The sequence below is a fragment of the Bombina bombina genome, chromosome 3, assembly GCF_027579735.1.
Source record: "Bombina bombina isolate aBomBom1 chromosome 3, aBomBom1.pri, whole genome shotgun sequence".
Lineage (NCBI taxonomy): Eukaryota > Metazoa > Chordata > Amphibia > Anura > Bombinatoridae > Bombina > Bombina bombina.
This window is the reverse complement of record NC_069501.1, coordinates 96713534-96738024: the sequence shown is the minus strand read 5'-3', so window position 1 is coordinate 96738024 and position 24491 is coordinate 96713534. Positions and strand designations below refer to the sequence as shown.

Sequence of the window (24491 nt, the reverse complement as noted above, 5' to 3'; positions counted from 1 at the left end):
AGTTACTTCAACCACGATGAGTGGACAAGAATAATTTACTTTATTTGATATGGCTTGTGAGTCAAAAAATCTTACCAGCAGGGACTATTACTCTTCGTTCATTGGTCGTCATATTAGGTGGGGGGATATGCTTCTCTTCTATATAGCTGCCATAATTCATTCCAACATTATCTGACACACCACCCATCTTCCCTGCTTTTGCTAGGCTACAGTCATCCGGAGAACTCCTGGAAGAAAGAAATAGACATAGTTAATATATTATAATATAACAAACACTCGTGTTTTGCGTTATGAGGGGTGCGGTGCTAACTTGCATGTTATTGTCACCGCTCACTTCCCTACAGCGCTGGTATTACAGGTTTATAAAAACCCAGCGTTATCAGGCAAGAAGTGAGCGTAGAGCAAAATTGAGCTCCATACCGCACTCCAATACCAGCTCTGCTGAAAGCCGCGGTGAGCTGGTTTTACGTGCTCGTGCACAATTTCCCCATAGACATCAATGGGGAGAGCTGGCTGAGAAAAAGTCTAACACCTGCAAAAAAGCAGCGTAAAGCTCCGTAACGCAGCCCCATTGATTCCTATGGGGAAACAAAATTTATGTTTACACTTAACACCCTAACATAAACTCTGAGTCTAAACACCCCTAATCTTTTAATTATTAACCTCTAATCTGCCGCCCCCGACATCGCCGACACCTACATTATACTTATTAACCCCTAATCTGCCGCTCCGGAAATCGCCACCACCTACCTACATTTATTAACCCCTAATCTGCCGTCCCCAACGTCGCCGCCACTATACTAAATTTATTAACCCCTAAACCTAAGTCTAACCCTAAACCCCCTAACTTAAATATAATTAAAATAAATCTAAATAAAACCTACTATCATTACCTAAATAATTCCTATTTAAATACCTGTAATATAAACCCTAAGATAGCTACAATATAACTAATAGTTACATTGCAGCTAGCTTAGGGTTTATTTTTATTTTACAGGCAAGTTTGTATTTATTTTAACTAGGTAGAATAGTTACTAAATAGTTATTAACTATTTACTAACTAACTAGCTAAAATAAATACAAATGTACCTGTAAAATGAAACCTAACCTGAGTTACACTAACATCTAACCTTACACTACAATTAAATAAATTACATTATTATTACATTTATTAAATACAATTACCTAAATTACAAAAAAAAACTACTAAATTACACAAAATAAAAAAAGAAATGATCAGAAATTTAAACTAATTACACCTAATCTAATAGCCCTATCAAAATAAAAAAAGCGCCCCCCCCCCCCAAAAAAAAAAAACCCTAGCCTAAACTAAACTAAACTACCAATAGCCCTTAAAAGGGCCTTTTGCTGGGCATTGCCCCAAAGAAATCAGCTCTTTTACCTGTAAAAAAAAATACAAAGCCCCTATAAGTAATTTCTTTTTTTATTTTGTGTAATTTAGTGTTTGTTTTTTGTAATTTAGGTAATTGTATTTAATAAATGTAATTTATTTAATTGTAGTGTAAGGTTAGATGTTAGTGTAACTCAGGTTAGGTTTTATTTTACAGGTAAATTTGTATTTATTTTAGCTAGGTAGTTATTAAATAGTTAATAACTATTTACTAACTATTCTACCTAGTTAAAATAAATACAAACTTGCCTGTGAAATAAAAATAAAACCTAAGCTAGCTACAATGTAATGTTTATTTTATATGTAAGTATTTAGTTTCAAATAGGAACTATTTAGTTATTAATAGTAGGTTTTATTTAGATTTATGTTAATTATATTAAAGTTAGCGGGTGTTAGGGTTAGATTTAGGGTTAGGTTTAGGGGTTAATATGTTTATTATAGTGGCGGCGATGTCCGGAGCGGCAGATTAGGGGTTAATAAATGTAGGTAGGTGCCAGCGATGTTAGGGGCGGCAGATTAGGGGTTAATCATATTTAACTAGTGTTTGCGATGCGGGAGTGCGGCGGTTTAGGGGTTTATATGTTTATTATAGTGGCAGCGATGTCGGGAGTGGCAGATTAGGGGTTAATAATTTTATTTTAGTGTTTGCGATGTGGGAGGGCCTCGGTTTAGGGGTTAATAGGTAGTGTATGGGTCTTAGTGTACTTTTTAGCACTTTAGTTATGAGTTTTATGCTACAGCTTTGTAGCGTAAAACTCATAACTACTGACTTTAGATTGCGTTACGAATCTTGCGGTATAGGCTGCACCTCTCACTTTTTGGCCTCCCAGAAAAAGCTTGTAATATCGGCGCTATGGAAGTCCCATTGCAAAAAGAATTTACGCAAATTGCGTTACGGCCAAAAAAGTGTGCGGTACAGCTTTTTTGACAAGACTCGTAATAGCAGCAGTAGTGAAAAAGCAGCGTTATAACCCATAATGCTGCTTTTTCACTCATAACACAAAACTCGTAATCTAGCCGACAATTAATAGCTATACATAATCTTTATTTTGGTTTCCTCTTTATTTCAAACTGATATTCTCTTAGATTTAACATTTCTGTTTAATGACACATGGAATTGTCTGTTTAATGACACATGGATTCGTCTGTTTAATGACACATGGAATTGTCTGTTTAAACAGCGGCAAATTCATTGGTTGAGAAAGCAACACAGTTAAACAAAAAGCTACAAAACAATGCAGTTGATTGTTTTTAAAAATGTCTACATTGAACTTACAAACATCATAAAGAGCAATAGAAAACATTTTTTATCTATCATCTATCTATCATCTATCTATCATCTATCTATCATCTATCTATCTATCTATTAAATTATTTAAACTGTTTGTATACAGATATTTTGCAGTTCAGTGCTTAATTGCTAATATTTGCTATTAATAGATGCAAAATTAACTATAATGTAATACTCAAAAGTGAAATATGCATGCTTATATTTCCATTTTTATTAGACACACTTTCTCAATATACCTGTATAAACAAAATGATATCTTGTAAAAGTTATTACTGTTTTAGAGGCATATGTAAAAAACATATTCTGTGAATGCCCAGTGCACCCATATTTAACACTATGCCTGATGACTGGCAGGATACATGCTCGAACCAGCTCCCCGAACCAGCTAGATTTAGAAGCCAACATAAATAGCTATGGTTTGAGGCCAAATTCTGCATGAGTCTGCTTAGGACATGTGAGCTTATCATTTCTTTTCCAAAAGCTGTAATCAAATGATATATTTCATGTTTGAATTTGCTGTCTTTTGCCATTGAGTGAGTGCCAGCTAATGTGTTTCATGCACCCAGGGTTTTTAGAAACACCATGTCAAAAAATAACAACTTATATTATGCTATAGTTGGCACAGTTCTGACAGGGAAAATACTGTAATAGTGAAAATTAACTAAAATTATCAATGGTGATAGAACACTTTTATTAGCTTTAAAATGAGTCTGATACATTTTATGTTTTTATCAGTACATGCCCAATGAGTGTGCACCAATCAGCAGTTCCAATTTCTCTAAAGGTGCCAGTCTTAGATTCCAAAAAGGGGATCATTAATCTAACAACCATAGGGTTGACAGATCTGTTCAAAATTCCGTAGTCAGTAAAAATATTTAGGAGCCATACAGTGTTGTATATTGATATATGGAGAATAACCCTAGAAGTTAGGAGCCAGGGGGGAATTCTAGGAGCCAGGGGGGAATTCTAGGAGCCAGTGGCTCCCTGGCTCCTGGGTTTGTCGAGTCCTGGCTAAGGATATCACATAATAAAGTAAATAATATCCCAAGCGCAGTTTAGCATTTGAACCCGGTCCCTCACATTTGTAAGGAAGATGTGCTAATACTTTGAAATTCTATTTATTGAAACTTTAAGTTTTTGATAAAGTATAAAATATTTTAAAGATATTAAATATGTCAGCAACTGTGTTAGTGGGTACAGAGTTTGTCAATTCTTTCTAACAATGTTTTTAACAAATATAACATTTTACCTTCAAATTATGAATATAAGGCATCTGGTTCTATCACGGGAAAGTTCTAGCTAGTCTATTTATTTTTTATTTTAGATACCAAGTCATGATGGTTAGGTTAATGAGTCTCTGATTCGGAAGTCCATGAGTCCTTTTCGGATGGGCCAGAGGACATACACTCACTTCCAGGCCTGGTATCCAAGTGGATATTACACACACACTCCTGCCTGAATGGAGGTATGTAAACTACTGAGTTTTTCCAAGCTATCTTTTTGACACTTTTTTTGAACATTTTAAAAAAAAATTAATTGTAAGTTTCTTAAAACGATGTGCTAAGAAAACTGTATATAATCGATCTGATCATACAAAAAGGGATAGCCAGCTTTAAATCCTGTGAGCCACATGCACTAGTATTTCGAAAAAGACGAACTAAGAACTAAGAATTTGTGCCATAGTTTTTGTGACTCCAGCAAAATTTGGAACTAAAAATGGTGTTTTAGGCCCTTCAGATGGTTTGGTAACCTTAACAAAGTTCGCTGGAGGGGAAAACAGCCAAATATCCTGCAAACTTACCTAAATTTGGCCCTGTGCTACTGTACATTTTGCGGAAATATAATGGGCTGGATTAAAAGTAGGGATGGGCGAATGTTTCGTAACATTCGAAAAATGAAACGAATTTTAACACATTCGTTCGTTCGAATCAAATTTCGAATGTTTACATAACATTCTAACATTCGATTTTCTAATGTTCAGTTTCAAATTTTACGATTACATTTGAAAATATTTGTTTAGAAAAATTCTAATTTATATTTGTAATAGTATTTCTAATGCTTTCTTTAAATGTAATATTCAAATTATGCAATATTCTATATAGAAAGAAACATTATAAATTATATATTTGTATCTATTACGTATCAATTTACTAGATTCCCTCCCTAACACATGAACTATTGAACTTCTGAATAGTATTTGTTAAATAGAATGTTAAATTCGAAATTTCGAATGTGGACATTCAATATAATTATAAACATTCGAATTCGAAAGTGACATTCGAAAACTGTAAATAGCATTCGATTATAGAATGTTTAAGAATATTCGTTCTTATCAACATTCGGATTTATAATTCGAATTTCGGTAATAACATTCGATATAATATTCGAATTTGGAAATTTACACATTCGCCCATCCCTAATTAAATGTGGAGCGCAAAATATCACTTTTGCGAAAGTGATATTTGCGTTCCACTTTTTAATACCAGTGCACGCAAATGTGCGCTAGTATAACAAGTTAGATGCAATGCAAATACAACCTCACTTTGCATTGCACAGAAGCATTACGCTCACGAGAGCGTGTTTCCATAGGCTCCAACGGGAGCCTCGTTCTCATAATGTCAGAAACGGCATGAGAACCTAGCGCAGCGAAGAGGGTCGTGTAGCGATTGGTAGCAAATTTAAATAAATATGTATATAAATTTATACATATATATATATATATGTGTGTGTTAATATGTGTATATACATATTTATTAGCACATACATATATATGTATATATATAAGCATATACATATATATATAAATATATATATATATATATATATATATATATATATATATATATATATATATACAGGGATAAAACAGTCCCCATAGAGATCGCAATGTAAAGGCACACTCGCCAACGCTAACCCATAAAAACTGCTAAGTACAGTTTTTTTTTGTTTTGTTTTTTTAAATGCTAAATTTTTTTTTTTTTTTAAATTTGAATGTTACATTTTTTTTTTTTTTTAAAAGGGACCTCATATATTATTTTGGGGGGCAACTGGAGGACATTTAAAAAAAAAATTGAGTACTAATTGCTACCGCCAGCTCCCTGTAGCAATAACTAACAACTTATGGCTGGTTATTTATCGCACGCTCATAAATGGGAGAATTTGCCGTTTACGGGCGCATGATAAATTAGCGCTCCACTGGTAATCTAGCCCAATATTATGTGTGTGTTTCTTAGCTATAAATGTTGTGTTCTAGCTCTCATTGGGTTATTTCTTGTTTTTATTTTGCACATATTTGTATGTAAATATGATAACGCTGCCTATGTGAGCAGAACATTGTGTCTCCTTGATGCCCTGTTTGTAAACACATTTTGTTGCTAGACATACCAGGTACTTGTGTGAAAATCTTAAAGGGATAGGAAAATCAAAATTAAACTTGCATGATTCAGATTGAGCATACGATTTTAAAACACTATAAAATTCACTTCTATATTCAAATGTACTTTGTTCTTTTAGTATCCCTTGTTGAAAAAGAGTACGGACATATCCTACACTAGTGGGAGCTAGCTGCTGATTGGTGCCTGCACACATTTGTCTCTTGTGATTGGCTAACTAGACGTGTTCAGCTAGCTGCCAGTAGTGCATCACTGCTCCTTCAGCAAAGGATAAAAAGATAATTAACCAAATTTGATAATAGAAAAAAATTGGGGCGTTGTTTTAAATTGTATGTTCTATACAAATCATGAAAGAATATTTCGAGGTTTTCTGTCCCTTTAAGCAAAATTTAAAGTGAGTTTAAATATATGTAAACTGGACGCGCGTCAAGACAAACTTATTTGTACAAGGAACTCTGCATGTATAACTTTAATGCTTTTACTCCTCTCTGTATCAAGTAACATACTAGTGGAGTCAGACTGATTCTTTTTTTTCTAACACAAATATTTTTGCTGGTGTAATTTACCATGTCTACTTAAGGACAGGGTGTACTATTAAAGCATAAAACAGTAAGAATATATATTTTTTTTCATCATTAGAAATGCATAAGTTTCTTAACTTAAAGGGACATTATACACTAGATTTTTCTTTGCATAAATGTTTTGTAGATGATCCATTTATATAGCCCATACAGGTTTTTATTTTGTAAAAAAAAAGTATAGTTTTGCTTATTTTTAAATAACATTGTGCTGATTTTTAGACTCCTAACCAAGCCCCAAAGTTTTAGGAGAATACTGATGTATACCTACTCCAGGTTGCTTCTGTTTGTGTAAAGAGTCTTTTCATATGCAGAGTAAGGGGGGGGGGTGACTATCTGCTATTTTTGCTATAGAGCCACTTTCAGTGGGTGTTCCAGCCAACCTTTTTAACAGTGCTAAACTGGAATCTTCTAAGTAAGTTTTTAAACGTTTTTATACTGGATTTTTAGATCAGTACCTGTGCATATTATTCTTTATAGTAGTGTCTGATACATGCAGTTAAAGGCAAGTTGTGTATAAAGTCCCTTTAAAGAGAAATAAAACTGAATACAATTTTAAACAAATTTCCAATTTATGTTTATTATCATATTTTCTTTGTTTTCTTGTTATCCTTTGTTGAAAAGCAGGAAGGTACATTGAGGAGTGTGCACATGTCGGTAGCCTCTATACATTAGCAAGAGCACTAGATGGCAGCACTATTTCCTGCCATTTACTGCTCCAGAAATGTGCACACTGCCTATCTAGATATCTCTTCAACAAAGAATAACAAGAGAATGAAGCAAATTTGATAATAGAAGTAAATTGGAAACTTTTTTTAAATTGCATTCTCTATCTGAATCATATAATAATTTATTTGTTTCATGTCCCTTTAAGAGTGACTGAAAATCAGTTATTTAAACAGTAAGCTTTTTGAAGTTGACATCACATTTAGAAGAAAACACATGGTCTATAGACCAACACATCTTGGTATCTTTGTTTGAAAAAGCAGGAATGTAAACTTAGGAGCCAGCCCATTTTTGGTTCAGTGCCTGTGTAATGCTTGCTGATTGGTAGCTACATTTAGCCACCAATCAGCAAGCGTTACCCAGGTGATGAACCAAAAATGGGCCAGCTCCTAATTTGCTTTTTTAAACAAAGATACCAAGAGAATGAAGAAAATGTGATAATAGGAGTAAATAAGAAAGTTGATTAAAATTGCTGCTCTATCTGAATCATTAAAGAAAACATTTGGGTTTCCTATCCCTTTAATAGCTGTGTTTTGTGTGTTGCTGCCAGAAGAAGGAGTTAAAGGGACATAAAACTTCTTTAGATTGTTATACAACATTTTTAATTAAACGGTAATTTTGTAATATGATTGTTGATTTTGCCCCTTGCAGACTTCTGAAGTCTAGCCCTGCTACATATCCGCTTCTAATAGGCTTCAGAAGAAAGTATTTGAGAAGGAAATGCAAAACAATACATCTTTTGCTAACAAAATGATAGTGGCAGACCTTGCCTACTGCAGTAGAAATTCTGGATTAGCTCCTCTAAATAAAGCAAGTGGTGAGTGAAATTTGAAAATCAGATGCAAAAACAAGGTGTTAATTTGTTCTACAAATGTTCAAAAACTGCTGGTGTGTAATAAAAGTCTTGTAATCACAAGGTTATTTTTATGTCACTGCACTCTGTTACTATCAAGTAGGATGGGTAATGCGTTGTTGTTTCTTACTGGATGCAAGGGGTTAATTAATGTTCTCTATGTGTCATTTTTCAGAAATAATTTATATATACGTATAAATTATCCATTTTAAACTAATTTAATGGGCTTTTTTAATAGAAATACTTTAAATACCTTTGTTCTTCACTTAGAAGAAAATGTTATTTTTATTTTTAATTATGTATATGTGTGTAGATAGATAGATAAATCGATAGATTGATAATGGATAGATAAATAAACAGATCGATAGATAATAGATCGATAAATAAATAGATAGATAGAAAAATAGATATATAGAAAGGTAGATAGATGATTGATAGCTAGATATATAGATAGATGATAGAAAGATAGATACATAGATAGATATTAGATAGCTAGATAATAGATAGGTAGATAGATAGATAGATAGATAGAATAGATAGACGAATAAAAGATAGATAGATAGATAGATAGATATTAGATAGACAGATGATAGATAGATATATATTAGATAGACAGATAATAGATAGATAGATGATAGATAGATAGATAGATAGATAGATAGATAGATAGATAGATGATATAAAGTTTGGTCCCGCTTATATGCAAAAATGTAGTTATATTGATCAAGAGCATAATTTTTCAGATTAATTTAAATGGCAAATTTCTAACTTTATTTCATAGGCAGAGAACTGTACAGCACAATCTTTGTGTGGTGTTTAACAACATAAAACTATCACATTAAAAAACATACCTAGGTAGGGACAGGACACAGGACGAGGAATGCACTGCTGCGAGCTAGCCAGTGATTGGTGCCTACACACATATGCCTCTTGCCACTAAATGCGTTTAGCTAGCTCCCAATAGTGCATTGCTGCTCTGGTGCTGTCATTACCTATGCGTTTAACACCTTTGCAGTGGATAAGCACATAGTAATATACAGCCAACAATGCAATAATAAAATGCTGTAGCATATTAGAGCATTAGGGTTTGTCTGCGCATTTACCTGGATCCGTTCACTTGATTTGGGTTACATTCCATCTTGATGGTAACTCGGGAGGGAGGCTGCGATAACCAGTCTTGCTGGGGTACACGCGGACTCATTTTCGAAGTTTGCCCATATTCACTGGAGGAAGATGCAGTCATCTCCGTCTTCGCAAGGTGTGGTGTTCCGTAAGCGCACTCAAACAAGGATTGATCTTCACTGACCACTGACAATGCTTCCTACAGACAAATAACACAGTGAACATAAATCATCTATGGGGAAAAATAAGTTTGTATTTTCTTATCAGACTACAGGAAATGAAATGTTTTACACAAATGATCACAACTACAAGATTACACATATGATTTAAAGGGACAGTAACGTCAGAATTAAACATTTAGGATTTAGACAGAGCAAATATCTTTAAACAACTTTCAATTTACTTAAATTATTTAATTTGCTTTCTTCTCTTGTTATCTGTTGCTGAAAGGTTTATCTAGGTAACCTAGGTTCTAGCTGCTGATTGGTGGCTGCATATATATATCGATTGTCATTGGCTCATCCATGTGTTCAGTTAGAAACCAGTAGTGCATTGCAGCTCCTTCAACAAATGATACCAAGAGAATAATGCAAATTTAATAATAGAAGTAAACTGGAAAATTGTTTAAAATTGTTTGTTCTACCTAAATCATGAAAGAAAGATTTTTTTTTTTTGTCCCTTTAAGAGTATTTAAAGAGACATAAAGGTTGGTATGCAAGTGTAAATGCATTGTTTTTAAGGCTAAACTCATTATGTGCCTGCAGCCAATCAGAAGCCTTCACAGAAATAATTAAAGGGAAATAAATATCAAAATTAAACTTTCATTATTGATATATAGCATGCAGTTTTAAAAGAGTTTTCAATTTACTCCTGTTATCAAATTGACTTTGTTCTATTGATCTCCTTTGTTGAAAGGCATACCTAGGTAGGCTCAGGAGCAGCAATGCATAACTGGGGCTACACAAATATACTTTTTGACCTTGGCACACGCAGTGTTCAGCTAGCTCCCAGTAGCGCATCACTCTTTTGGAGCTAAATTCATCTATAACATTGAGACGATCTCAAAAAGAGAAATATATTTACATTTAACAAGCATATGCGTTTTATTTCTAAACTGATTTTATGTCCTTTTAAATGGTATTACATAAAAATATTACCCTATTTCACATGACCACACTGCAAGGTAACTGCTGCTGTAGTAACTTCCTTACACAACATCTTGCACAACAGTTGCTGTTTTCTTGTTTATTGGAAATCATTCAGCATAAAAAAAGTGCAACAAACGTATAAGTGGAGCACAAAATATCGCTTTCACTAGGGGCTGTTTAAAGAAATGATTGAATAGTGTTCTATTATAAGAACCCTGCCTTACATATGTATTTTTCATATGTGCCCTCCCCCCCTTGAAGTGGCAATATGGCAACCCCACCCAATAGTATATTTGCAATGAACCATTTTACCTGTTGAAGTGTTTAAAAAAGTTTACCAATAGCCCCTTTACCTTTATTTTGTCAAATGAAATAGCTGCTTTTTGTTTTGTTGCCCCACCTATACTGAACATTTCAGTACTTAAAGGGACATAATACTCATATGCTAAATCTCTTGAAACTGATGCAGTATAACTGTAAAAAGCTGACAGGAAAATATCACCTGAGCATCTCTATGTAAAAAAGGAAGATATTTTACCTCACAATCTCCTCAGCTCAGCAGAGTAAGTTCTGTGTAAAAAGTTATACTCAGCTGCAGCCCAGCTGCAGGTAAAAAAATAAAGAAATGAAGAAATGAACAGCAGCCAATCAGCAGTGCTGAGGTCATGAACTCTTTTGCTGTGATCTCATGAGATTTCACTTAACTCTCATGAGATTTCATAGTAAACTACCTTAAACTTAATAGGGAAATAAGATGAGAGTGCATGAAAGCTCGCTCCTTCTGCTGTCCCGGGACAGACACACTGATTTGCTGCTTAGAAGTCCTTTACAATGGGATGTGGCTACTGAGGAATTTTTGAGGTAAAATATCTTTCTTTTTTACATAGAGATGTTCAGGTGATATTTTCTAGTCAGCTTTTTACAGCTATGCTGCATCACTTTCAAGTGTTTAAACATTGGTTATTATGGCCCTTTAAGTACTGGTTATAGAAAAGCAATGTAACAAGAAGATATAGAATACAGTATGCTTCCAGTTGGGGGGGGGCAGAGATACAAATATGTTTTCATTGTTCTCTCTCTCTAAGGGCCTGATTCTAAAATGTTGCTGGGTCAGACATATAAAAACACACCAACACTTGTAGGAATTGCCGTCAGGGAATTCTATAAAAAAACTGCTGTACATGCAAGTGGTGAAATGTTTCCCATAGAAAGTAATGGAGCTTATTTGAGAACTTATTTGAGAGTTTACTGGGCAGAGTAAAGTTAGCAGGGAGCAGGCATTGTACTTTAAAAGTTGAAGGGTAATTATAAAGTCATAATAAACTTTAATGATTTGGAAAGATCATGCACTTTTAATACATTTTTAAATTTGATTCCATTATTAAATTCTGCACAGTCTTTTTATATTCACACTTTCTGAGGCACCAGTTTCTACTGAGCATGTGCACAAGTTCACAGGGTATACATATACTTGTCTGTGGTTGGCTGATGGCTGTCACATGAAACAGGGAAAATTAATACATTTGTCAGAAAAAAATCGTCTGCTTATTTGAAATTCAGACTAAGGGACCGATTTATCAAGCTCTGTATGGAGCATGAGGCCCCTGTTTCTGCGCGAGCCTTCAGGCTCACCGGAAACAGAAGTTATGAAGCAGCGGTCTAAAGAACGCTTCTCCATAACTTATCCGCCTGCTCTGAGGCAGCGGACAGAAATCAACCTGAACCTATATGATCGTGTTGATTGACACCCCCTGCTAGCAGCCGATTGGACGCAAATCTGCAGGGGGCGACATTGCACCAGCAGTTCACAAGAACTGCTGGTGCAATGATAAATGCAGACAGCGTATGCTGTCTGCATTTATCGATGTGCGGCGGACATGATACGCTACATCGTATCATGTCCGCTTGCACTATGATAAATCTACCCCTATGTGTTATTGCATTGTCTTTTTATTATGCACCCTTTAATTATGCAATTCTAATGTATTTAGAGGTCCTTTAAATTCTACAGCTAATAGGAACCAGATTACTCCGCTTGCAGCATATTGTATATTAAAATCCCCTCTATTTTTGTGTGCAGGTGATTTCCTATTAGGGTAATAAGGGTTTTGCATTTTTTCCCACAATCTTGCCACCTTTTAGCTTGCGAGAAAAAACAGCGAGAACTAAAGGGGGAAAATGTTCACAGAATATGCAAGACTTGGCGGATAAATTTTAGCTACACCCATGGTTCAGCCCACTAGTAGAGGCCGGGAAAGTTATTTTCCAAAAATACAATACTTTTATAAATATGAATTTCCAATTACCACATTTTTGCATGTTAATTATAGTTGTATTACATTTTATACTGTGCAGCTTAAACAGTAAACATATGTAATACATTTCCATAAAATTATGGGTGCCGCCGTTGTGGAATCTAGGTTTTACTGCAGGTTACTGCACATGTGCAAACACGTCAGCACTAGAATGCAGTGTAAGCTAGATTTCAACATGGTGGCACTCATGACTAGAGGGAGGCAAGAAATAGCCTTAATACTATATTTACAAAATCTATTTAGGGCGAGATTACGAGTAGAGCAGTAGTTTGCACTTGCTTTCAAGTGTTAAAACCGCTAGAATTATATATTTTTTGCGCTTATATTACAAGTTGAAAGTAAAACGTTTGCTCTCCCCAGTTCGCAAAGTTGCAGCAACAAATAGACTTTGAGAAGTTGTGAGCGCAAAATCACATTTCCCCATGGGCTTCAATGGAACCGAAAATTGCATATTTCATAATCAAGTTTTCTGCACATAGCAGAATATGTTATATTTAAAGGGACATACAACAAGTTGGGATAGAGACAAAATATAATGATATGTACTTTAATTACGTTACCTGCAAATTTATACTGCAGTGCCTAGCCATTAACCCTTTCTTTTTAGTTTCTAAATTGTACAGCTCTAACTCCCCCACACATTTCCTTCTATGGCTGTATGTAGTGTTGTTTTGGTAGAATGCAAAAATGCATAGGGATATTCTGCTGGGGGCTGGGGTATGCCTAGAAACGGTGAACTCAGTTGAAATAGAATGCCTGTGTCTAAACACTGATAAGGGGGGTGGAGTTGGCTACTCCAGACAGCTTAGATATTTAATTAATTTTGCTTATTTTTGAAAATTATTTTAAAATACTTGGCAGCAATTTTTAAACAATTTTTTTATGCAAACTATTTTGAATTAATTAGCAGTTTTAGGATATGCACAGATCTCAACCTGTTTTATGTCCCTTTAATCTTAAATAGATATTTAAATATATATCTGGTGAAGTTTTGAACAAATATATATATATATATATATATATATATATATATATACACAGTATATATATATATATATATATATATATGTATATGATTATATATAGGTAAACATATATACAGATATATATAGGAATATCTATTTAACAATACTTAAAGGGCCATAATACCCAAATGTTGAAAAACTTGAAATTGGTGCTGCATAGCTATAAAAAGCTGACTAGAAAATATCACCTGAACATCTTTATGTAAAAAAAGAAAGATATTTTACCTCAAAATGTCCTATGTATTTAAACCCCATTGCAGGACTTTAAGCAGCAAATCAGTATGTCTGTCCCGGGACAGGCAAGAGAGTGAGCTTTGTGCACACTCATATTATTTCCCTATTCATTTTAAGGAAGTTTATTATGAAATCTCATGAGAGTTAAGTGAAATCTCATGAGATCACAGTAAAAGAGTTCATGACCTCAGCACTGTTGATGCTATTTGGTTGTTGTTCATTTCTTATTTTTTTATTTTTTTTTTACCTGCAGCTGGACAGTATAACTTTTTTACACAGGACTTACTCTGCTGAGCTGAGAAGATTGTGAGGTAAAATATCTTCTTTTTTACATAGAGATGCTCAGGTGATATTTTCCTGTCAGTGTTTTACAGTTATACTGCATCAGTTTCAAGTGATATAGCATAAGAGTATTATGTTCCTTTAAATGTGAAATATTTACAGTACAAAATATCTTTTTTACCCACCGATGCAGAGACACCTACTCTGTGGCTCTCTCTGCATCAGCCATCGTTGGTGCCGATCGTTGGTGGGTGGGAGCCATAGCAGGAAGGCGGGTGGGCGGCTTATCGGTGGTTCAGTTCCATATCCTGTTTGTTCAGAGCGCGCACGGGACCGCATGGGGGCGGGAGTATGTGGGGCTGTGTGTGTGAGCGCCACATTTACATTCAATTGTATTCAATTGTATGAGAAGGAGGGAGTGGGGGAATCAATGTTTGGCAAGGGATCTGGTAGGGGGAGGGGGAGGGTAAATTGGAGTTTTATTTATTTATTTTAAAAAAAGGCATATTTTTTTAACAAATTGGGTACCGGCAAACAGCTGCCAGTACCCAAGATGGCAGCAACTAGGTAGAGGGGGAGGGTTAGAGAGCTGTTTGTGGAAGATCAGGGAGGTTGGGGGCTAAGGGGGGATCCAACACTGCAGAATAACTATAAAAAAAATGCCTTTTATTTTAGTACTGGCAGACTTTCTGCCAGTACTTAAGATTGCAGTGATAATTGTGAGATGGGGGAGGGAAGAGAACTGTTTGAGGGGGGTCAGGGAGGAGTCAAGGGGTGGGATGTGTCAGGAAGGAGGCTGATTTCTACACTAAAGCTAAAATTAACCCTACAAGCTACCTAATTAATAGAAGCACTATTGATATAACTTGTAATAGGAGCACAAGAATAGAAGCACTATTGATATAACTATGTAATAGGAGCACAAGAATAGAAGCACTATTGATATAACTATGTAATAGGAGCACAAGAATAGAAGCACTATTGATATAACTTGTAATAGGAGCACAAGAAAAGAAGCACTATTGGTTTAACTTGTAATAGGAGCACAAGAATAGAAGCACTATTGATATAACTTGTAATAGGAGCACAAGAATAGAAGCACTATTGATATAACTATGTAATAGGAGCACATGAAAAGAAGCACTATTGGTTTAACTTGTAATAGGAGCACAAGAATAGAAGCACTATTGATATAACTTGTAATAGGAGCACAAGAATAGAAGCACTATTGATTTAACTTGTAATAGGAGCACAAGAATAGAAGCACTATTGATTTAACTTGTAATAGGAGCACAAGCATAGAAGCACTATTGATTTAACTTGTAATAGGAGCACAAGAATAGAAGCACTATTGATATAACTTGTAATAGGAGCACAAGAATAGAAGCACTATTGGTTTAACTTGTAATAGGCGCACAAGAATAGAAGCACTATTGATATAACTTGTAATAGGAGCACAAGAATAGAAGCACTATTGATTTAACTTGTAATAGGAGCACAAGAATAGAAGAACTATTGATTTAACTTGTAATAGGAGCACAAGCATAGAAGCACTATTGATTTAACTTGTAATAGGAGCACAAGAATAGAAGCACTATTGATATAACTTGTAATAGGAGCACAAGAATAGAAGCACTATTGGTTTAACTTGTAATAGGCGCACAAGAATAGAAGCACTATTGTATAACTTGTAATAGGAGCACAAGAATAGTAGCACTATTGATATAACTTGTAATAGACGCACAAGAATAGAAGCACTATTGCTTTAACTTGTAATAGGAGCACAAGAATAGAAGCACTATTGATTTAACTATGTAATAGGAGCACAAGAATAGAAGCACTATTGATATAACTATGTAATAGGAGCACAAGAATAGAAGCACTATTGATATAACGTAATAGGAGCAGAAGAATAGAAGCACTATTGATATAACTATGTAATAGGAGCAGAAGAATAGAAGCACTATTGATTTAACTTGTAATAGGCGCACAAGAATAGTAGCACTATTGATATAACTTGTAATAGGCGCACAAGAATAGAAGCATTATTGATAAACGTAATAGGAGCAGAATAATAGAAGCACTATTGATATAACTATGTAATAGGAGCAGAAGAATAGAAGCACTATTGATATAACTATGTAATAGGAGCACAAGAATAGTAGCCTTATTGATTTAACTTGTAATAGGAGCAGAAGAATAGAAGCACTATTGATTTAACTTGTAATAGGCGCACAAGAATAGTAGCACTATTGATATAACTTGTTAAAGGAGCACAAGAATAGAAGCACTATTGCACTATTGATATAACTTGTAATAGGCGCACAAGAATAGAAGCACTATTGATATAACTTGTAATAGGAGCACAATAATAGAAGCACTATTGATATAACTATGTAATAGGAGCACAAGAATAGAAGCACTATTGATATAACTTGTAATAGGAGCACAAGAATAGAAGCATTATTGGTTTAACTTGTAATAGGAACACAAGAATAGTAGCACTATTGATATAACTTGTAATAGGCGCACAAGAATAGAAGCACTATTGATATAACTTGTAATAGGAGCACAAGAATAGAAACACTATTGATATAACTATGTAATAGGAGCACAATAATATAAGCACTATTGATATAATTTGTAATAGGAGCACAATAATAGAAGCACTATTGATATAACTATGTAATAGGAGCACAAGAAAAGAAGCACTATTGGTTTAACTTGTAATAGGAGCACAAGAATAGAAGCACTATTGATATAACTTGTAATAGGAGCACAAGAATAGAAGCACTATTGATATAACTATGTAATAGGAGCACAAGAAAAGAAGCACTATTGGTTTAACTTGTAATAGGAGCACAATAATAGAACCACTATTGATATAACTTGTAATAGGAGCACAAGAATAGAAGCACCATTTATTTAACTTGTAATAGGAGCACAAGAATAGAAGCACTATTGATTTAACTTGTAATAGGAGCACAAGAATAGAAGCACTATTGATTTAACTTGTAATAGGAGCACAAGCATAGAAGCACTATTGATTTAACTTGTAATAGGAGCACAAGAATAGAAGCACTATTGATATAACTTGTAATAGGAGCACAAGAATAGAAGCACTATTGGTTTAACTTGTAATAGGCGCACAAGAATAGAAGCACTATTGATATAACTTGTAATAGGAGCACAAGAATAGAAGCACTATTGGTTTAACTTGTAATAGGCGCACAAGAATAGAAGCACTATTGTATAACTTGTAATAGGAGCACAAGAAAAGAAGCACTATTGGTTTAACTTGTAATAGGAGCACAAGAATAGAAGCACTATTGATATAACTTGTAATAGGAGCACAAGAATAGAAGCACTATTGATATAACTATGTCATAGGAGCACAAGAATAGAAGCACTATTGATATAACTATGTAATAGGAGCACAAGAATAGAAGCACTATTGATATAACTTGTAATAGGAGCACAAGAAAAGAAGCACTATTGGTTTAACTTGTAATAGGAGCACAAGAATAGAAGCACTATTGATATAACTTGTAATAGGAGCACAAGAATAGAAGCACTATTGATATAACTATGTAATAGGAGCACAAGAAAAGAAGCACTATTGGTTTAACTTGTAATAGGAGCACAAGAATAGAAGCACTATTGATATAACTTGTAATAGGAGCACAAGAATAGAAGCACTATTGATTTAACTTGTAATAGGAGCACAAGAATAGAAGCACTATTGATTTAACTTGTAATAGGAGCACAAGCATAGAAGCACTATTGATTTAACTTGTAATAGGAGCACAAGAATAGAAGCACTATTGATATAACTTGTAATAGGAGCACAAGAATAGAAGCACTATTGGTTTAATTTGTAATAGGCGCACAAGAATAGAAGCACTATTGATATAACTTGTAATAGGAGCACAAGAATAGAAGCACTATTGATTTAACTTGTAATAGGAGCACAAGAATAGAAGCACTATTGATTTAACTTGTAATAGGAGCACAAGCATAGAAGCACTATTGATTTAACTTGTAATAGGAGCACAAGAATAGAAGCACTATTGATATAACTTGTAATAGGAGCACAAGAATAGAAGCACTATTGGTTTAACTTGTAATAGGCGCACAAGAATAGAAGCACTATTGTATAACTTGTAATAGGAGCACAAGAATAGTAGCACTATTGATATAACTTGTAATAGACGCACAAGAATAGAAGCACTATTGCTTTAACTTGTAATAGGAGCACAAGAATAGAAGCACTATTGATTTAACTATGTAATAGGAGCACAAGAATAGAAGCACTATTGATATAACTATGTAATAGGGGCACAAGAATAGAAGCACTATTGATATAACGTAATAGGAGCAGAAGAATAGAAGCACTATTGATATAACTATGTAATAGGAGCAGAAGAATAGAAGCACTATTGATTTAACTTGTAATAGGCGCACAAGAATAGTAGCACTATTGATATAACTTGTAATAGGCGCACAAGAATAGAAGCATTATTGATAAACGTAATAGGAGCAGAATAATAGAAGCACTATTGATATAACTATGTAATAGGAGCAGAAGAATAGAAGCACTATTGATATAACTATGTAATAGGAGCACAAGAATAGTAGCCTTATTGATTTAACTTGTAATAGGAGCAGAAGAATAGAAGCACTATTTATTTAACTTGTAATAGGCGCACAAGAATAGTAGCACTATTGATATAACTTGTAAAAGGAGCACAAGAATAGAAGCACTATTGCACTATTGATATAACTTGTAATAGGCGCACAAGAATAGAAGCACTATTGATATAACTTGTAATAGGAGCACAATAATAGAAGCACTATTGATATAACTATGTAATAGGAGCACAAGAATAGAAGCACTATTGATATAACTTGTAATAGGAGCACAAGAATAGAAGCACTATTGGTTTAACTTGTAATAGGAGCACAAGAATAGTAGCACTATTGATATAACTTGTAATAGGCGCACAAGAATAGAAGCACTATTGATATAACTTGTAATAGGAGCACAAGAATAGAAACACTATTGATATAACTATGTAATAGGAGCACAATAATATAAGCACTATTGATATAATTTGTAATAGGAGCACAATAATAGAAGCACTATTGATATAACTATGTAATAGGAGCACAAGAAAAGAAGCACTATTGGTTTAACTTGTAATAGGAGCACAAGAATAGAAGCACTATTGATATAACTTGTAATAGGAGCACAAGAATAGAAGCACTATTGATATAACTATGTAATAGGAGCACAAGAAAAGAAGCACTATTGGTTTAACTTGTAATAGGAGCACAATAATAGAACCACTATTGATATAACTTGCAATAGGAGCACAAGAATAGAAGCACTATTTATTTAACTTGTAATAGGAGCACAAGAATAGAAGCACTATTGATTTAACTTGTAATAGGAGCACAAGAATAGAAGCACTATTGATTTAACTTGTAATAGGAGCACAAGCATAGAAGCACTATTGATTTAACTTGTAATAGGAGCACAAGAATAGAAGCACTATTGATATAACTTGTAATAGGAGCACAAGAATAGAAGCACTATTGGTTTAACTTGTAATAGGCGCACAAGAATAGAAGCACTATTGATATAACTTGTAATAGGAGCACAAGAATAGAAGCACTATTGGTTTAACTTGTAATAGGCGCACAAGAATAGAAGCACTATTGTATAACTTGTAATAGGAGCACAAGAATAGTAGCACTATTGATATAACTTGTAATAGACGCACAAGAATAGAAGCACTATTGCTTTAACTTGTAATAGGAGCACAAGAATAGAAGCACTATTGATTTAACTATGTAATAGGAGCACAAGAATAGAAGCACTATTGATATAACTATGTAATAGGAGCACAAGAATAGAAGCACTATTGATATAACGTAATAGGAGCAGAAGAATAGAAGCACTATTGATATAACTATGTAATAGGAGCAGAAGAATAGAAGCACTATTGATTTAACTTGTAATAGGCGCACAAGAATAGTAGCACTATTGATATAACTTGTAATAGGCGCACAAGAATAGAAGCATTATTGATATAACGTAATAGGAGCAGAATAATAGAAGCACTATTGATATAACTATGTAATAGGAGCAGAAGAATAGAAGCACTATTGATATAACTATGTAATAGGAGCACAAGAATAGTAGCCTTATTGATTTAACTTGTAATAGGAGCAGAAGAATAGAAGCACTATTGATTTAACTTGTAATAGGCGCACAAGAATAGTAGCACTATTGATATAACTTGTAAAAGGAGCACAAGAATAGAAGCACTATTGCACTATTGATATAACTTGTAATAGGCGCACAAGAATAGAAGCACTATTGATATAACTTGTAATAGGAGCACAATAATAGAAGCACTATTGATATAACTATGTAATAGGAGCACAAGAATAGAAGCACTATTGATATAACTTGTAATAGGAGCACAAGAATAGAAGCACTATTGATTTAACTATGTAATAGGAGCACAAGAATAGAAGCACTATTGATATAACTATGTAATAGGAGCACAAGAATAGAAGCACTATTGATATAACGTAATAGGAGCAGAAGAATAGAAGCACTATTGATATAACTATGTAATAGGAGCAGAAGAATAGAAGCACTATTGATTTAACTTGTAATAGGCGCACAAGAATAGTAGCACTATTGATATAACTTGTAAAAGGCGCACAAGAATAGAAGCACTATTGATATAACGTTATAGGAGCAGAAGAATAGAAGCACTATTGATATAACTATTTAACAGGAGCAGAAGAATAGAAGCACTATTGATATAACTATGTAATAGGAGCACAAGAATAGTAGCCTTATTGATTTAACTTGTAATAGGAGCAGAAGAATAGAAGCACTATTGATTTAACTTGTAATAGGCGCACAAGAATAGTAGCACTATTGATATAACTTGTAATAGGAGCACAAGAATAGAAGCACTATTGATATAACTTGTAATAGGCGCACAAGAATAGAAGCACTATTGATATAACTTGTAATAGGAGCACAAGAATAGAAGCACTATTGATATAACTTGTAATAGGAGCACAAGAATAGAAGCACTATTGGTTTAACTTGTAATAGGAGCACAAGAATAGTAGCACTATTGATATAACTTGTAATAGGAGCACAAGAATAGAAGCACTATTGATATAACTTGTAATAGGCGCACAAGAATAGAAGCACTATTGATATAACTTGTAATAGGAGCACAAGAATAGTAGCACTATTGATATAACTTGTAATAGGAGCACAAGAATAGAAGCACTATTGATTTAACTTGTAATAGGAGCACAAGAATAGAAGCACTATTGATATAACTTGTAATAGGAGCACAAGCATAGAAGCACTATTGATATAACTTGTAATAGGAGCACAAGAATAGAAGCACTATTGTATAACTTGTAATAGGAGCACAAGAATAGTAGCACTATTGATATAACTTGTAATAGACGCACAAGAATAGAAGCACTATTGCTTTAACTTGTAATAGGAGCACAAGAATAGAAGCACTATTGATTTAACTATGTAATAGGAGCACAAGAATAGAAGCACTATTGATATAACTATGTAATAGGAGCACAAGAATAGAAGCACTATTGATATAACGTAATAGGAGCAGAAGAATAGAAGCACTATTGATATAACTATGTAATAGGAGCAGAAGAATAGAAGCACTATTGATTTAACTTGTAATAGGCGCACAAGAATAGTAGCACTATTGATATAACTTGTAATAGGCGCACAAGAATAGAAGCATTATTGATATAACGTAATAGGAGCAGAATAATAGAAGCACTATTGATATAACTATGTAATAGGAGCAGAAGAATAGAAGCACTATTGATATAACTATGTAATAGGAGCACAAGAATAGTAGCCTTATTGATTTAACTTGTAATAGGAGCAGAAGAATAGAAGCACTATTGATTTAACTTGTAATAGGCGCACAAGAATAGTAGCACTATTGATATAACTTGTAAAAGGAGCACAAGAATAGAAGCACTATTGCACTATTGATATAACTTGTAATAGGCGCACAAGAATAGAAGCACTATTGATATAACTTGTAATAGGAGCACAATAATAGAAGCACTATTGATATAACTATGTAATAGGAGCACAAGAATAGAAGCACTATTGATATAACTTGTAATAGGAGCACAAGAATAGAAGCACTATTGGTTTAACTTGTAATAGGAGCACAAGAATAGTAGCACTATTGATATAACTTGTAATAGGCGCACAAGAATAGAAGCACTATTGATATAACTTGTAATAGGAGCACAAGAATAGAAACACTATTGATATAACTATGTAATAGGAGCACAATAATATAAGCACTATTGATATAATTTGTAATAGGAGCACAATAATAGAAGCACTATTGATATAACTATGTAATAGGAGCACAAGAAAAGAAGCACTATTGGTTTAACTTGTAATAGGAGCACAAGAATAGATGCACTATTGATATAACTTGTAATAGGAGCACAAGAATAGAAGCACTATTGATATAACTATGTAATAGGAGCACAAGAAAAGAAGCACTATTGGTTTAACTTGTAATAGGAGCACAATAATAGAACCACTATTGATATAACTTGTAATAGGAGCACAAGAATAGAAGCACTATTTATTTAACTTGTAATAGGAGCACAAGAATAGAAGCACTATTGATTTAACTTGTAATAGGAGCACAAGCATAGAAGCACTATTGATATAACTTGTAATAGGAGCACAATAATAGAAGCACTATTGATATAACTTGTAATAGGAGCACAAGAATAGAAGCACTATTGGTTTAACTTGTAATAGGCGCACAAGAATAGAAGCACTATTGATATAACTTGTAATAGGAGCACAAGAATAGAAGCACTATTGGTTTAACTTGTAATAGGCGCACAAGAATAGAAGCACTATTGTATAACTTGTAATAGGAGCACAAGAATAGTAGCACTATTGATATAACTTGTAATAGACGCACAAGAATAGTAGCACTATTGGTTTAACTTGTAATAGGAGCACAAGAATAGAAGCACTATTGATTTAACTATGTAATAGGAGCACAAGAATAGAAGCACTATTGATATAACTATGTAATAGGAGCACAAGAATAGAAGCACTATTGATATAACTATGTAATAGGAGCAGAAGAATAGAAGCACTATTGATATAACTATGTAATAGGAGCAGAAGAATAGAAGCACTATTGATTTAACTTGTAATAGGAGCAGAAGAATAGAAGCACTATTGATTTAACTTGTAATAGGCGCACAAGAATAGTAGCACTATTGATATAACTTGTAATAGGAGCACAAGAATAGAAGCACTATTGATATAACGTTATAGGAGCAGAAGAATAGAAGCACTATTGATATAACTATTTAACAGGAGCAGAAGAATAGAAGCACTATTGATATAACTATGTAATAGGAGCACAAGAATAGTAGCCTTATTGATTTAACTTGTAATAGGAGCAGAAGAATAGAAGCACTATTGATTTAACTTGTAATAGGCGCACAAGAATAGTAGCACTATTGATATAACTTGTAATAGGAGCACAAGAATAGAAGCACTATTGATATAACTTGTAATAGGCGCACAAGAATAGAAGCACTATTGATATAACTTGTAATAGGAGCACAAGAATAGAAGCACTATTGATATAACTTGTAATAGGAGCACAAGAATAGAAGCACTATTGGTTTAACTTGTAATAGGAGCACAAGAATAGTAGCACTATTGATATAACTTGTAATAGGAGCACAAGAATAGAAGCACTATTGATATAACTTGTAATAGGCGCACAAGAATAGAAGCACTATTGATATAACTTGTAATAGGAGCACAAGAATAGTAGCACTATTGATATAACTTGTAATAGGAGCACAAGAATAGAAGCACTATTGATTTAACTTGTAATAGGAGCACAAGAATAGAAGCACTATTGATATAACTTGTAATAGGAGCACAAGCATAGAAGCACTATTGATATAACTTGTAATAGGAGCACAAGAATAGAAGCACTATTGTATAACTTGTAATAGGAGC

General features: G+C 33.8%; 1 protein-coding gene across 3 annotated transcripts in view; it reads right to left on the bottom strand.

The window, feature by feature from the left end:
* Positions 1-24491, bottom strand: part of ERG (ETS transcription factor ERG) — a 498711-nt gene that overhangs the window by 33565 nt on the left and 440655 nt on the right. For all 3 annotated transcript variants that reach the window (XM_053705930.1, XM_053705928.1, XM_053705929.1), the window contains 2 exons: positions 9355-9572; positions 76-227 (listed from right to left, as the gene is read on the bottom strand). In XM_053705930.1, the coding sequence (XP_053561905.1) occupies positions 76-227; positions 9355-9572 (370 nt within the window). The remainder of the gene's footprint in view (positions 1-75; positions 228-9354; positions 9573-24491) is intronic.